Genomic DNA, 15,175 nt, shown 5'->3' with positions numbered 1-15,175 from the left:
ATTGGTATTCCAATGGGGAATTAGATGAGCAGCCTGATGAATGACTGCCACTATGACCGCTGCTATAATAAGATTTGGGGAAAGTGGTGCAGGAGAATGTGGGTCACCTTGTGGGATATTAATGTGCCCTTATGTTACAGAACATGGTGAAGAAGCTAGTCCTCCCATGTCATCCTGAGGCAATTTTTGTAGGTACCACATCTTATGAAGCACTCTTCTGTGTTGCAGTGCCAGTTGTTCTGGCACAGAGGCAGAGCTTGTAGGACCCGTTGGTGGAGGCATATGTAGCTTTTCCACAGCTGATGCCTCAATAGCGCCAAATGACGTGGCTCGCTTGGTCTCTGCCTCAGCTCTTCATGATGAGGTGGACCTGCGTTTCTCCACGGCATCAGATGCTGATGGCACTGCGGAATACAAGGTTCTGGACAACGCTGACAGAAAGCATGTCTGTGAAGCCCTTGTGAATTGAGAGCCTTTGTGGGGTGATAAAGCTGGGGGCTTTTGCTGCTGCACCCACATCTCCTCTGGTTTGTCCCTTGGTAGCAGAGACTCCTCCTAGAGTACAACTTTGAGCCATGCTTCACGGTCTTTTCTTGCCCTTGCTGACACACTCAGGCAATATCATCATTATCAATAACCGTGGGCTCAGCACCCCCGTTGGTGTCTGATGCCTCTCACTATTTCCTTCCATCTTTCCCTGTCCAGTGCAGAGTAGCTTAGTTTCTGTAGACTAGCTCCCCACCAATCTACTACTTCATCTATCCATTCTCTGTTGGGTCTGCCTCTCCTATTCAAACCATCCATTATGCCGAATACTAGGGTCTTGATTTTTCATTCGTCGTTCATTCTGCAAATATCTCCAAAGAGTTGTAGCTTCCATTTTATAACCTTCTGCAGCAGGTTCACTTTCGGCTGTATCTTCCTCCATAATTCCTCATTGGTGACCTTATGCATCCATCCTATTCTCAGAGTCTTTCTATAACAACTCCTTTCGAACACCAATATTCTTCTTTCCGAATCTTTTGTTATCACCCATGTCTCACATCTGTACATGCTGCTGAATATACAAGTTTAAGATGCCCAGCTTTGTTCTTAAGCTAATTGCTTTGCTTTTCCAGATCTTATGCATCGCCTTTAAACTCGCTCTTGCTTTCGCTATTCTAGTCGCTATTTCCTTCTTACAGTCTAGATCATATGTTGCTCCCCAGATATGTTAACTTCTCTACATTTTCTAGTTCAATACCATCCACACTCATCTTCCTTTCTATTTCCTTATTTCCAAATACCATTGTTTTTGTTTTATCGATGTTCATAATTAGTCCATACCGCTTCCCTTCTTTGTTTAACACCTGCACCATTTTCGCTAGCTTCTCCTCATCTTCCTCAATGATAACTATATCATCCACAAACCCCACGTTAATTCTTTTCCCGTGCACAGGTATCCCTTCTACCTCTTCCTTGATCTTGTCCATCGCTCTCTCTCCAGATGTGCGATGAAGATACTTGGAGATACTGGATCTCCTTGTCTCGTACCTCTACTTGTTTTAAACCAACTTCCCAACTCCCCGCATATTCTCACCGCTGCCTCTGCATTAGCATTGATATCCTTCAACAACCATATTAGTCCGCTATCCACTCCGTATGACTCCAACACTGCCCAGGTCACTTTCTGATCTATACTGTCAAATGCCTTTTGAAAATCGACAAAGCAAGCATATACATTTTTGTTCTTTCTTCGACCTTTCTCCCTTATCAGTCTTAGTGCCAATATCTGCTATATGGTACTTCTATCTTTTCTGAACCCTGCTTGGTCACCTGCTATATGTTCTTCTATCCGCGATCTTAATCTCTCAGTCAGTATCATCGGCACCTTACCTAGATGACTCATCAGGGCAATCGTTCTGTAGTTCTTGCACTCCAATATACTTCCTTTCTTGGGTATTGTCACTAGCACAGATCTTGTGTGTTCTCTTCTTTCCATGCTAGATTACATAGTCGGTGTATTTCCTGAATCATGCTCTCTCTACCATATTTGATCATCTCTCCCGTGATCTTATTTCCAGGGCTCTTGTTGTTCTTTAGTCATTTCACTGCTTTTTCTACTTTCTCCTTTGAAAAATCCATCTCACTCTCGATGCTTGGTGGAGAGATCTCTTTCAACTCTTCAATCAGTCCCTCTGAGACACTCGGGTCCAACTGTGCTTTGTATAGATCAGTGCAATATCTCGTCCATCGCTGCACAATCTTCCCTCTGTTCATGAGCACTTCTTTGTTCTCTCAGGCAACAAGGACACTTATTCATTGAGTGAGACTCTTTAAGGCATTTTACACAAGATGCATACCCAGCAGAAATGGGCACTGAGTCTATGCATGAACCACAGTTCTTTACTCCAGGGGAACCCAGCATACTGAAAAAGAAAAGCTGCCACTGCCGCTGCTTTCCCCCTCATAGCGAGCATTAAAAGGGTAAAACTATTAAAAATATGAAGTAAAAGATTAACGCTGGTGATGAATTTCTATTATTTTCAGTCAGCAAAGGAGCTGCTCTGAAGTCAATTTTCAGCCTGGGATGGTTGAAAAGGAACTGACAAGGGCTGCATCACATGTGCACTCCACACAGTGGCAGCAGCTTGAAATGATGAGTGAGCAGGCATGACGTTGGGGAAGGTGGTGCACTGCTCTGAAAAGCCTTCAGATCTGCAGCGCTGGGATGCACCGACACCTGAGTGGAGCCACTTGAAGGAGAAGCAGTCTTACCAGGTCGGCTCTACACAAACCATACTAAATAGGGATGATGGAAAGGAGAAGCCCTGAATCAGCCAGCCTTGAATCTCTAAGGATTATCAAGATTTCGAGGAATGATCTAGATACAGACTCTTTCTTTAGTTCAGTTCCTCATTCAGAAATAAGAAGAAATAATAAGAAATAAGAAGTCCCAGAAGTGAAAGTAAAATTCATGGATACTACTAGTATTCAGTCTGTGAATCATGTAGTGCTCACAAGCATGCTGGATATTTAAAGAAGTGCATAAAGAAAGATCTTGTCTTATTCAAGAAAATTTGTATTATAGTAAACCCTCAATTTCACAGACCCCAATTTAATGGACTTTGGAAATAATGGATGCTGTCTGACAGTTGCCCACCCCACCCAAATGCCAGTGACTCACCGGAGACATGGAAGCTGCCACTGGAACTGCTGGAGCCAGAGGAGATGCTGGAAAGACTGCAGCCATTGGGTCCAGAGGAGCCACGTGGGAGTTGGGGGAGCAGCTGCAGCAGGGCATGGATGCTCCCCTCCCCAAGCCCCACGTCAGCACCCAGCTGCCACTGCCTGCAATGATGATGAGCAGCAGCTTTCACAGGGTGGCTCAGAGCTGGGGGCTGGAGGATCTGCAGTGCTGAGTGCACCAAGAGCCACAGGAGGTGGAAGGAGCCAGGTGAGCTTGCAGCTCCTCTCCCACTAAATTGAGAGAGGGAGGTGTGAGGGGAAGAATGGGGAAGGGGAGGCAGAGAACAGGAGTGTGATGGGCTGGCAAGGTCAGTGCATTGTCATCCAGTATAACCATTCAGATTTAATGAACCTTCAGCATTAATGGACCTCCTTCCCCCCACTAGTCCGTTAAATTGAGGGTTTACTGTAATTAAGGAACCAAAAACTACTTTCCTCTCTAAAATAAAATCAACATTGGTTTTCTTTCATTTCATGCTCATGTACTGGAGGTAATCTCCTCTTCACATAACCTCAATTGAAATAGTATCTCTTCCTATGTCCATTAGTATCAGGTCTTCTAGTTTCTGCTAGAATCACCTGATAATGCATTTTCTTTGCCCAAAAGATGAAAAGCAGGAAGATTGGGGAGATGAATTCTAAACTGCTTCATGACACAATGGACTCCACTGGGGAGTGGACTTCTCTGGGGACAGGTGCAATGCCCATTTCTCAAGTACCTTTACATGCAGCCTGATTTCTGCAAACATCCAAAAACCATGCATCAGGTTACTGGGATGAGCTTCTTACCTAGTTGCAGAGGCTTTAGAGAGTTGGACAATGGACTGATACCCCGTTATATCAATGGTTAAAGATCCTGTAGCATCCAGTACATCACATACTTCTCCAAAGTAGGTTTTGCTAATTCCAGTACTTAAATCAAAGTCTCAGCTACTTTCCTGGGCTCCCCTAACAGCCAATCAAAAGGAAGATGTAAGCCTCAGTTAACTATCAAGCAGTATTAGTCAGCTCTTTGTTTCTGGAGCGTTAAAAGAACAGGCCTCTTTCGTCCATGCAAGTCAACTCCCTTAACGCTGTCAACCATTAACTAGCTGATGCATGATCTCTTCTTTCATGGGGTTTTCATTAGCTGAAGACTACATCTAGTGATAGCATATGTTAAGAAATAACCGTGAAAAGGAACCAAGTAAAACTGGAAGGGCCAGTTTGAAGTTCCCTATATTGACTTAAGAGTCAACCAAACTCTCTCAGGAACTCTACCACTACCAATTAATAAAGCCTGTTATATTCCCTGATGATGAACTTCTGGAATATCAACTAACTGTAGGATTTTTCTTTTACCATAGAGAACTTTGTTTAAAATGGTCACCACAGGATAGTTAGTTGCAGAAACTTTAGTGGTTCCCAAGGGTTATACAGGAAGATTCCCATTTTTTCTAGAGAAAATTCTTCTGATGGATAAGGCTGCCCCAACGACTCGGGCTCATCTCCAGAGAACTCAGGTAACTGCTGTAGTCTGACTTCTGCAGAACAAAAGGAGCCAGGATTTGTGATAGGTCTCTGCATTAAAAAAGCCCAAGGATCTGAAGCTTGATGTTTTCTAGTACCACTAAAAGACCTCTCTCTAGATGAGTATTCAATCTGACAAAAGGATGAAAAAAGAAAAGAGAAACACAATGCAGACCCAGCATAGAACCCAGGGCAGTGTACAGGCTTAGCAAATGAGCAAAGCTACCATTGCAGGGTTAGGTATCGCTTAGACCCATAGGCACGAAAACCTCTGGATATATTACTGGGGCTGGCCCCATGCTGAATCAGATGAGAGAGAATGAGGAACAATGGCTATCAAGTGTCAAAATTCTTATCCCTCTTGCCCAGTCTCAGCACTTCACTGTACTAGAGGAGTTAATAGATTTCACTGAGAGGGGTACACAGTACCAAGACATTACCTAGATCTCCCTTGCTTCTGATTAGTCCCCATGAATAACTCCGCTCTACCAAATAATTCCTTGGATTAGAAAGAGTGCCCTATACATTTGCCCCCAGGCCCAGAACTCTGCCTGTGAGACTTCAGTGAATAGGACCAAAAAGACATGTCATAGTGAAAAAGAAACTCAAGTGTCAAAATGAAGAAATAACTAGCTCCTGTTATCTTTTCTTCATTTCTTGGGAATAATTAGATCAAAGATCAAATCTGTCCTTACTTGGGAGCCATCACCAGATCTGATGGTCAGAAAGGTTCCTCTTTCGATGCATGAATAATTGCTTCTAACCTTCTTCATTGATAGCAGATGATGGATTCTTCAGCATCCTCTCTTTTCTTGACCTTTGTGTGTAGTGTAAAGTGAAAGTCACACACTCTATACACTGCCTGACCTTGTACAGGCACTAGAAATGCTAGGTAATTATCAGTATCTTAGAACTGGCATATAGTTTAAAAAGAAACCACAGCACAGATATTGCGGATATCCTTCCTAAGTTTGGATTTATATGCCAGTTCTAAGATACTGGTAACTAGCTAGCATTTCTAGTACCTGTACAAGGGTCAGGGAGGGTGTACACCACCTGTGCAATGAAATTAAACACTGTTTACACTATTAATACCAAGCCAACATGCACAACAACTAATAACCACACACAAAGTAATGGAAGAAAATGGCCCAGACAGTTTTGGAGTAAAAAAACTGACAATTCCAAAAAAAAGAGTAAGGTTTCTTGGTAATTTATGCTGCATTATAAAATGTTATGTAAGTTCTAAACTTCCATATTAAAATAAATTACATCTTCTCTCTGCTATGGTACAATCCTTACAATCTGCTTCCACTTTGTTAATTCAGTTTGGGAAGAAAAGTTGTCTCCAAGCAAAAACAATACTAACAGCAAAAAAATGCCCTCATTCCCTTTCCACCAAACTCATCACTTCAAAGCCCAAAGGGAACAAGAGACCTAGACTGCACTACAAAATAATCATTCTTAAACATGTATGCGGCCAACTTGTGTTACAACTTAGTTTACTTTTATTTGTGTGGAGAGAAAGGAAAGTGAGACACACACGCTTTAGCCTTAGCAGGGCTTAAATATTGACATTTAAGCAGCATAAGCAACCGCCCCATCCAGCATAAAACTAAAATTAGAATCTCTCCAGAAATGATAGTCTAAGTAGAAAAAACTAGGTGACTATGCACCATCAAAGTTGCTAAATTAAGGAAATTAAATATGTTAAGTAAATATTCCCACACTGAATCTTAACTCTGCCACACTGTACGTTCTTTATGGTCTTGTCAATATAAAACCAACGAATTTAGTTACACATTTAACTAGGAAAGCAGGAATATATATGCATAATGTGGCCAAATTAACATTACTTTAAGTGTCCTACTTTTTATTTCTCCTGGCTGTTATATCTTAACTGTGTAATCTTAATACTCATTTGTTTTGTGCAGTTAATGCTGATCTGCAAACATAAAATAAGTGTTAAAGCACATGTTAGCAATTTTGGTGAATTTTGTCTGAAAGACACATGCTCTTTCATGACACTATAACATCAGTGTGATCGTGAGAAATTTAATCCTGCTTCCAGGTCTGAGGCTTACCTGTAGGAAACTATACTTTTCTCAAACAATTACACACACTTACGTATTCATAGGTTTTAAGGCCAGAAGGGACCTTTTGATAGTCTAGTCTAACATTCCTCCATCACCAGCTTATTAAACTACCTCATCCAGGGAGACCGTTTTAGTTACGACAACCTTGCAGTCCAGTGAAATGAAGGGCCACTTATACAGCTCACTCACTAGCCCAGGTTGACCCTCACTAGTCTAGAGATATGTTAAACTGGTGAGACTCAAAGGAGAGTCTTGAGAATGACTAAGGAACTGGAACACATGTCTAGTAGTGATAAACATAAGAACTCAATCTATATTTAGCTTAGCAAGAGAAGATTAAAGGATGATTTGATTACAATATTTACACAGGGAACAGACATAAAAATGTCTCTTTTTTACGGTGAGGTTTCCAGTTATAATATAGGGCTGTGTCACCTGATTAAGAATTGCCAAAACTCCAAGGACTGTGATTATTCATATTCCTCCACACACCTTGTTGTCTTGGGTTGCTCAGATATTTTCTTCTTTTACTTAAGAGTAGATTCTTAATTTTTTGGGCGCTGTAGTAGCCAAAGTAGCAAAAGATTGAAAAGCTTATAGTCTTCATGTGTAACCCTATGTTAACTATTGCAGGATAACATTTTGGCCCCTCTTTGTTTAACATCAACTCCAGTTTACAGTGAGCTACGAGAGTAATTATTTTTACTAGTCAGTGTTCGCTGCACAGGCAAACTCTGCAGTGACAAGACTTGTACAAATGGAGAGGAATGGGCAGTGGGGTTTATCAGAAAAATCTCTTTGGTGCATACAACCTACTCATCCAAAAGGCTGAGATTTTGGGGGCTTTATTAGGGACAGGGGAAAAAACTACTGACAAAGATAATAAATTCAAAGGGAAAACTACTTCCCTTTGGCAATAGCTGTTAGTGTGATCATTCTGACAGAAGAGGTAGTCAAATGAACCTCAAGGCATGAACATGCAAAAACCTAAGTGCTTCTGCAATCTGAGTGACAGAGGACAAACTATCCTCTCTTAATTCTATTCAATAAAATACCAACTTTTCAATACACAAAAGGGCTAATAAATGTGTTGTAATTATGCCTGTTTGGACTAAACACTGCAGGCCTTTACCACTGGCAGACATATTTTAGGATATAGCTTTGCCTTGTTTTACCGTTTTCTATTGTATGCACAAAGTCATCCACTAGCAATAGCAGATCTACTGCCTGAATCTCAAAGTCCTGACTCCTGGAGTTAAAACCGTTAACATGGGCAAATTCATCTGTGGGGAAACTAAGCAAATTTCACAGCCAATTCATGAAATCCAAACTAAACCTCTCCAGAAGCACATGCAATAGGCAAGGGATCCAAAAAAAAAAAAAAAAAAAAAAAAAAAAAAAAAAAAAAAAAAAAAAAATCACACTTTAAATGATGTAATCTGTTTTTAAAATTATATTTCAGAATATTTGCAGTAGCATACAGAGAAAACTTCAGAATGGTAAACTGTCCTACTTGTAATTGCTCAGGATTGTTGAAAAAGATATTGTAAGCCAGCCAAATAATCACTTTATTTGAATCACTCAAATCAATCTTTTCTCAGAAAAAAAGTAGAACAATGAAATTTACCCTTGCAACAAAACCAGTAAGAAAACTAATATGAAAGCATGCATTTATTAAATATACTGGACAGAAAAAGTGAACTATTGTAGAGAAATGGAATGGGACACTTACACAGTGGCTCTCTCTCAGGAGTTCCTGAGGTTACTATGTTCTTAAGCCATCTAGACTGAATAGCAGGTTGGGAAGAAGGGAGCCACAAACAATCCACCAGATGACAATGCTACACAGTGTAGAGACCATCATAGCTAGGAGCCATCTAGAAAGGGTTGGGAGGGGAAGGAAAGATGAACAAAAATTCAAACGGGAATGCTATTGGTGCATACAAGTTTCTTTTAAAAGCAAATCATCCTTTAAACTGGGCCAAGCATTTTGTCCCCTTCTACTGAAATACAAATCATGCAACCATATTTAATCGAAACTTTTATTCATGAATTACTTGCGACTAAAACTTGGTGTTCTGACTAATCTAAAGTAACTCACAAGGACCTTCTATTCCAGTAAAAGCCTACTGCACTATCTTAAAAGAGAAACAAGTTCTGAAATAACTGAATAAAGCAATAAACACTTGTTGTCTTCTCTTCAACCATATTCAGCAACTAAACAACCTTGGTGAGCCTCCGGATTCACTACTGCTTCACAGCTGTATGTTGTTGTAATATCAAAGCATCAGTGAAAGCCATAACCACCTACTAAAAGAGCAATCAGAATTCTATGACATATCCAGATGGAAAGGGTCAATTTCCTTTCTATATTCAAAATTACAACTGAGTCTTCAGTAAGTCATTGCCTCAAATACAACTTATTTCTAACTATAGCACACATACAAATGAACCAGGCATCAAGGCATTGAGGACTTATGCTAGTAACTGTGATGAACTCTTCTAAGCATCACACACAAATCCCTGGTGCCTTAATAAGAAAACACCCCCCCCTTCTTACAGATCTTAATTCCTCACCCTATTCTACCTTTTGTAAACTGAAAAGTGTTTTGTTCTGAAATTGTTTTACATTGAGGAAATACAAATCTCATTCTGCTTTCTTCCTATTAATGCGCTTGCTGTTCAAATGATGAAGCTTAATGGCCATGTCTACACTAGCCCCAAACTTTGAAATGGCCACGCAAACGGCCATTTCGAAGTTTACTAATGAAGCACTGAAATGCATATTGAGCGCTTCATTAGCATGTGGGCGGCCGTGGCACTTCGAAATTGACACGTCTCGCCACCGCGCGGCTCTTCCAAACGGGGCTCCTTTTCGAAAGGACCCTGCCTACTTCGAAGTCCTCTTATTCCCATCTGCTCATGGGAATAAGGGGACTTCGAAGTAGGCAGGGTCCTTTCGAAAAGGAGCCCCGTTTGGAAGAGCCGCGTCAATTTCGAAGTGCCACGGCCGCCCGCATGCTAATGAAGCGCTGAATATGCATTTCAGTGCTTCATTAGTAAACTTCGAAATGGCCGTTTGCGTGGCCATTTCGAAGTTTGGGGCTAGTGTAGACGTAGCCAATAAGGTGTAAGAAAATCTGAATTAAAAAAAAAAAATCCAATAGCTATTCATTCTGGAAGGAGACCCAGCTTGATTAGGACAGCAAGAAATTTTGAGAGTAACAAAACTGATTACCTATCACAGAGCTCCTTGATGCAAATTTCAGTTTATACAGGCAACACACGATGCAGAGGACTGGGAAGGGTGAGGTCAAATTCCCAAAATAAAAGATATTTTTTTTCTTCTAAACACAAAGCACAGTACGTAAAAGTATTACTGGCTTTAACTCATTTATGTTCATTTTATGGAAATCAAACTGAGTAAGTTTGATTAAAACAATTGTGTTATGAAAAATTTCTTTATACAAGCTTATAGAATAAAACAGCCTATAAACCATCAAAGAAAGAAAAAAATTTAATGTATTAACTTGATGGTTATGAATGTGTTCTGTATCATACAATGAATACTCATTCCAATGGTGATTCTGAAGATGCAGTTTGTTATGTGAGAGACAGAGATATTGCTTCTTTATTATGTTACCTGACTTTAGAAGTGGTCTTTCTGCAACTGAGTGTGAAAGAGTCAGGCATGGGTTGTGTTTAAGTAAAAATATCTCTGTTATACATCAAATGACCCTGGCTGTAGATCTAATTTTGGAACATTTTGTAGTTTCTGTTTTCCTCTTCATTCACAACATAATTGTTTTAAGATGTATTTGATGTATAAAATCCATTATCTACCTTGTTTCCTAAGACACAAATAAAACTATTTATATCTTATGCATTTATAAAGATACTTATTACCCTAGTATCTAGACATCAAAGCAATATTTATTTGGTATACTGGATTATCAGTCTATGGCAATATGATGGAAGATACACTTAGGACACTGATAAGATAGACAAGAGAAGATATATTCTTTACTGTAAGATTAGTGTGCATTTTTACTGCTCTGTGGCTTCCTGCTTTCCTGATTCTGAAAGAATCATCATGTTGTTTGTTTTCTGTAGAAGTCCTAGTATTTTTCTGTCAGTCCAGTCAAAATACAGTGATATGAAACAGAAGAAATAAGGGAAAGTCAAAAAGAGGGGCGGGGGTGGCAGCTAGCTGACTGTGAATCTCGAGTGTAGTTTCCAAATGTAATGACAAGTAGGAGTAGAAACTGTTCTACACTAAATGATAAAGTTGAATTTAAGGCAGTTAGCTCAATATTACAATGCCCCTGTCTTCACTGTAAATACCATTAGCTCAATTTTAGGCATCACTAATATCGCTGCTGTAACACTGTCAAAAGCAGCTGGGTGACTGAATTTAAAACTGAATAAAAGCCAGTGTGGAAGTGCCATGTCTTAAAATCAAGTTTACAAAAGCCTCCAGAAGTGTCCTGTATGTATCCCACAAAGCTGAAAGGTTACCCGCTATGTATGGCTGGGTCCATCTCTGCTGCTCTCCAGATGCACAGGAAATAGGTCACAGGAAGCCCACGAATTTGAATTCCTCAACAGCAAGCCCAGGAAATGTGAGGGACACCAGTAGCAATACTTTCTTTTACTCGTCACATCACTTCACATCAGCAGCCATCTCTTGCAATGAGTAGCCTGCTTAGTTCTCAGGGTTGCATCCAGCATAGAGCCATCAGGAGGTTCTGAATCTTCTTGCAGTTTGGGGAGAAGAATCAGTGTCAAGTAGACTTAGTGTCAAAGAGAAATGAAGACCTATCTAAGAAGATGTCACGCAGGATGAGCACCAGAGGTTACTCCCAGGACTCAATGCAATGAAGGTGAAAGAACTCTGGCAGGCATATCACAAAATCCAGGAAGCCAACCAGTAGTCCAGGTCATCTCAAAAGACCTGCTGCCATTATGAACAGCTGCACATGCATCTGGAGGAGGATCTCACCATGCTGCCCATTCAGAATTCTGACAGTTCTGGAGGCCCTGTTCCATAGTCCAGGATGAGTTGAGAGGAGCTGGGAAGAGGCCAGGAGGAAGAGACCAATGGAGAGGAGGATGGTGGCAACTAGCAGCAGCCCAAGGAAGATATTCTCCACAGCCCGGAGCTCTTCAGCATAGACCTGGAGCTGGTCCTGTCTACACCAGTTCCCTCTACACTGGTTCCTGAACCCCAGCTGCCCTGGTGAGTATTTTTTTCTGAACGCTACATGGGGGTTGCAGCTAGGTATAGGAATGGGTATAGGTTTTCTATGGATCTACGCCCCTCAGAACAGCGTGTTAACATTTCTGGGGATGCAGTGCTTATTCTTTTTGGAGTTCTCCAGGAAGGCCTCATCCAGGTACTCTTGTATTTTTTGCACAAGGTTTTTGGGCAGGCCTGACTTATTGAGGCTTCCACAGTAGCACACCTTGCCATCCTGGCAACCAGATAGCAATATGGCATCCTGGTGCCACTTAGCATTTTGGCAAATTCTCAAGGCTTGTGCTCATACAGGTTGAGCATCTCTTCTTTGTCGCTATCTTTCTTAGGAGGGTGATGTCTTCTTAACCTAAAAAGCACAGGAATTTCGACTGGATTTCTTTGTAAAAGGGCAGGCTGCATTGCATTTCCCTAGAGCACACTGTCGCACCACAGGGTTGTCAGGGGCTCCAACTTCCCTGCTCTGCGCAGCTGGCACGTTCTCCAAGCATTCTCTCCTTCCACTTCCCTTTCTCCTTAGCTTTTCTTTTCACTTTACAGGGATCCCTCCCAACCCAGCTGTCCATGCGGCTGGAATCAAACTCTTCCCCCTTGCCACACAGCATGTCCAGCATTGGTTTCTCCTGCTTTACACGGCCTCTTCCCTGATGAGGGTTGCTCCAGGGACTGCCAAGAAACTTTTTCCCCCGCAGCATACAGCTGGAAAACTTTTCCCCTGCTTCTCTTTTCATTTTACAGGGATCCTTCCCCACCCAGCCGTCCATGTGGCTGGAATTGAACCCTTTCCCCCTTTGCACTCCCCTTCCCTGTAAAGTGGACAATAGCTTACCATATCCACAATGAAATGGTGTGGATAAGTGCTGACTTGTGCAATGCACAGTTTGAATCCTTGTCATCCTTAACAAGCCTTAAGGTGGCCTTGCAAAAAGAAAGTTTCACTGACTGTAAAGACAGACAGAAAGTTACTCACTTCGTGTTGTAACGACGGTTCTTGGAGATGTGTGTCACCGTGGGTGCTCCATGGTAGGTGTTGTGCTCGCACAGCACCACAGCAGAGATCTTTCATTGCAGTCCTGAGTGGGGCTATGCTTGCGCCATCCTGGCACTTGCTGTTCACTCCACTAGGGTAGCGCACGCAGCCCCACTCTCCTCAGTTGCTTTCTTGATGCCCTAATGATAGCTATTGCACCAGACAGAATGGAGGTGGGTGGGATGTGGAGTGCCCCCCCGGCACACAGATCTTGAAAAACCATTGTTACAACATGAAATGAGTAACTTCTCTTTTTCCTCTAGTGCTGTCCCCATGGGTGCTCCATGGTAGGTGACTGTAACTGGATGGTGGGTTTTTATTCAGTGCATCTACTGTGGACAGTACTGCCTAAGCTACTGCTGTATCTCTATCAGTGTGGGATTGCAGTGCATAGTGAATCACGAATGTTTGGTTAGACGACCAAGTAGTTGCTCGACAAATGTCCTGCTAAGGCACTCCTTTTTAAAAAGCTGTGGTTGTTGCTCGGAGCATGCTTTCAGAGATGCAGGTAATGGTCTGTTTCAAGTGGAACAACAGAATTGTGAGCACACTTTTGGTACGAATGTGGGATGTGGGCACAGTACCACCTTGTTTTTGAGGAAGGTTGTATAAGGTAGAGAATCAGAGCTACTAGCTTGCTAAGTCTTCAAGCTAATGTTATTGCTACTAGAAATCGTGTTTTCATTGTTAGCATGGCCAAAGAACACACAGCCATTGGTTCCAAGTGGGGATGGGTCCCAGGAGTGTGTGAAGGACCAGTTCTAAGTCCTAGGCTGAGGGTACAGGTCTGCAAGGAGGCATGATGTTTTGTAGGCTCTTTCAGAATCTTTTTATAACCAGATGACTGAAAATTGGGAAGCCTTCTGTAGGAGGGTGAAAGGCTGAGATTGCTGAAAGGTGAAATGAAGTGAGGACAGTGACAGGGAATTCTCTTTAAGGTAGATAATATAGTCCAGGACCATATGCAGCGGGGCTTCCATCAGTTGTCTACTCCTTTCAGAGCAGTAGGCCAAGAATTGTTTCCACTTTGAGAGACAATTTTTTCGAGCTGTTTCTCGTCTGCTCTGTAGGAGCACAACCCTCACTTGCTGGAATAGCATCATGCATGTTCTAGGATCCACAGAGAAACCAGGCCATCAGATGGAGGATTTGAGGCCTGGGGTGGATCATGGTACTGCTGTTCTGTGACAGCAGGTCCGAACAGGAGGGAAGCAGGTAAGGATGGCAATGAGACAGGTGATGGAGTAAGGGAAAACAGATCTGCCTCGGCCATGCTGGAGCAATGAGGATAATTTGCGCTCTGTCTGTCTGGATTTTCTTGGGGACTTTAGTGATCGGGGAATAGATGGAAATGCATACAGGAGATGAGCACTCCAGGACAGGAGAAAGGCATCCTCTAGTGACTTGTGCCCGTTGTCTGCTCTAGAACAGTAAAAAGTGCATTTGATGCTCTCTTGTGTTGTGAACAGATCTATTGCTGGTTTGTCCCACATCCAGAACAACTGTCTGGTTACCTCACGGTGGTGTCCCCATTAATGCTCCAGAGAGAAGTGGCAACTTAGAACATCTGCCAAGTTGTTGTTCATGCCCAGCAGGTATTATGCCGTCAGGACAATGTTATGGCCGATTTACCAGTTCCAAAGTTTTATGGGCCTCTACCCAGAGGAATTGTGATTGGGCCCCTTCTTGATGATTTATGTAAAACATCATTGTGGTGCTGTCTGTAAGGATGCAGATGATCCTGTTTCAAATGTGAGGTAGGAAATGTTTGCAAGCACTGGAGACAGCACATAGCTCAAGGGAGTTAAGATGCAGACTCTGTTCCTCTGTGGACCATCGGCCTTGGGCATGATGTTGTTGGTAATGCGCTCTCCAGCCAAGAAGCGAAGCATCTGTTGTAATTTCGCAATATGGTTGGTTGCGGCGGAATGCAACGTCTATCAGTATTCTGTTCTTGTGTGCACCATTGCAATGAGTCAATTATTTTTTGTGGTATGAATACTCATTTGTGAATCTGATATCTATCGGGGTAAACAATAAAGTCAGCCAATGCTG

At 42.0% G+C, this 15,175-nt stretch overlaps 1 protein-coding gene across 15 annotated transcripts in view; it reads right to left on the bottom strand.

The window, feature by feature from the left end:
* Positions 1–15,175, bottom strand: part of CDC14B (cell division cycle 14B) — a 166,527-nt gene that overhangs the window by 46,217 nt on the left and 105,135 nt on the right. For 4 of the 15 annotated variants that reach the window (XR_012645698.1, XR_012645697.1, XR_012645699.1 and 1 more), the window contains exon 13: positions 8,566–8,710. The exons of 10 other annotated variants lie outside the window; for them this stretch is intronic. Coding sequence is in view for 2 of the 5 variants with exons in the window: in XM_074995100.1 (XP_074851201.1) it covers positions 8,599–8,710 (112 nt within the window). In the remaining 3 variants the exon portion in view is untranslated. Of the gene's footprint in view, positions 1–5,366; positions 5,555–8,565; positions 8,711–15,175 lie in introns of those variants that run through there. One more of the 15 variants, XM_074995102.1, reaches the window with a different exon arrangement.

This window comes from Carettochelys insculpta, chromosome 5 (genome assembly GCF_033958435.1).
Source record: "Carettochelys insculpta isolate YL-2023 chromosome 5, ASM3395843v1, whole genome shotgun sequence".
Taxonomy (NCBI): domain Eukaryota; kingdom Metazoa; phylum Chordata; order Testudines; family Carettochelyidae; genus Carettochelys; species Carettochelys insculpta.
This window is presented reverse-complemented; position numbering and strand designations above follow the sequence as displayed.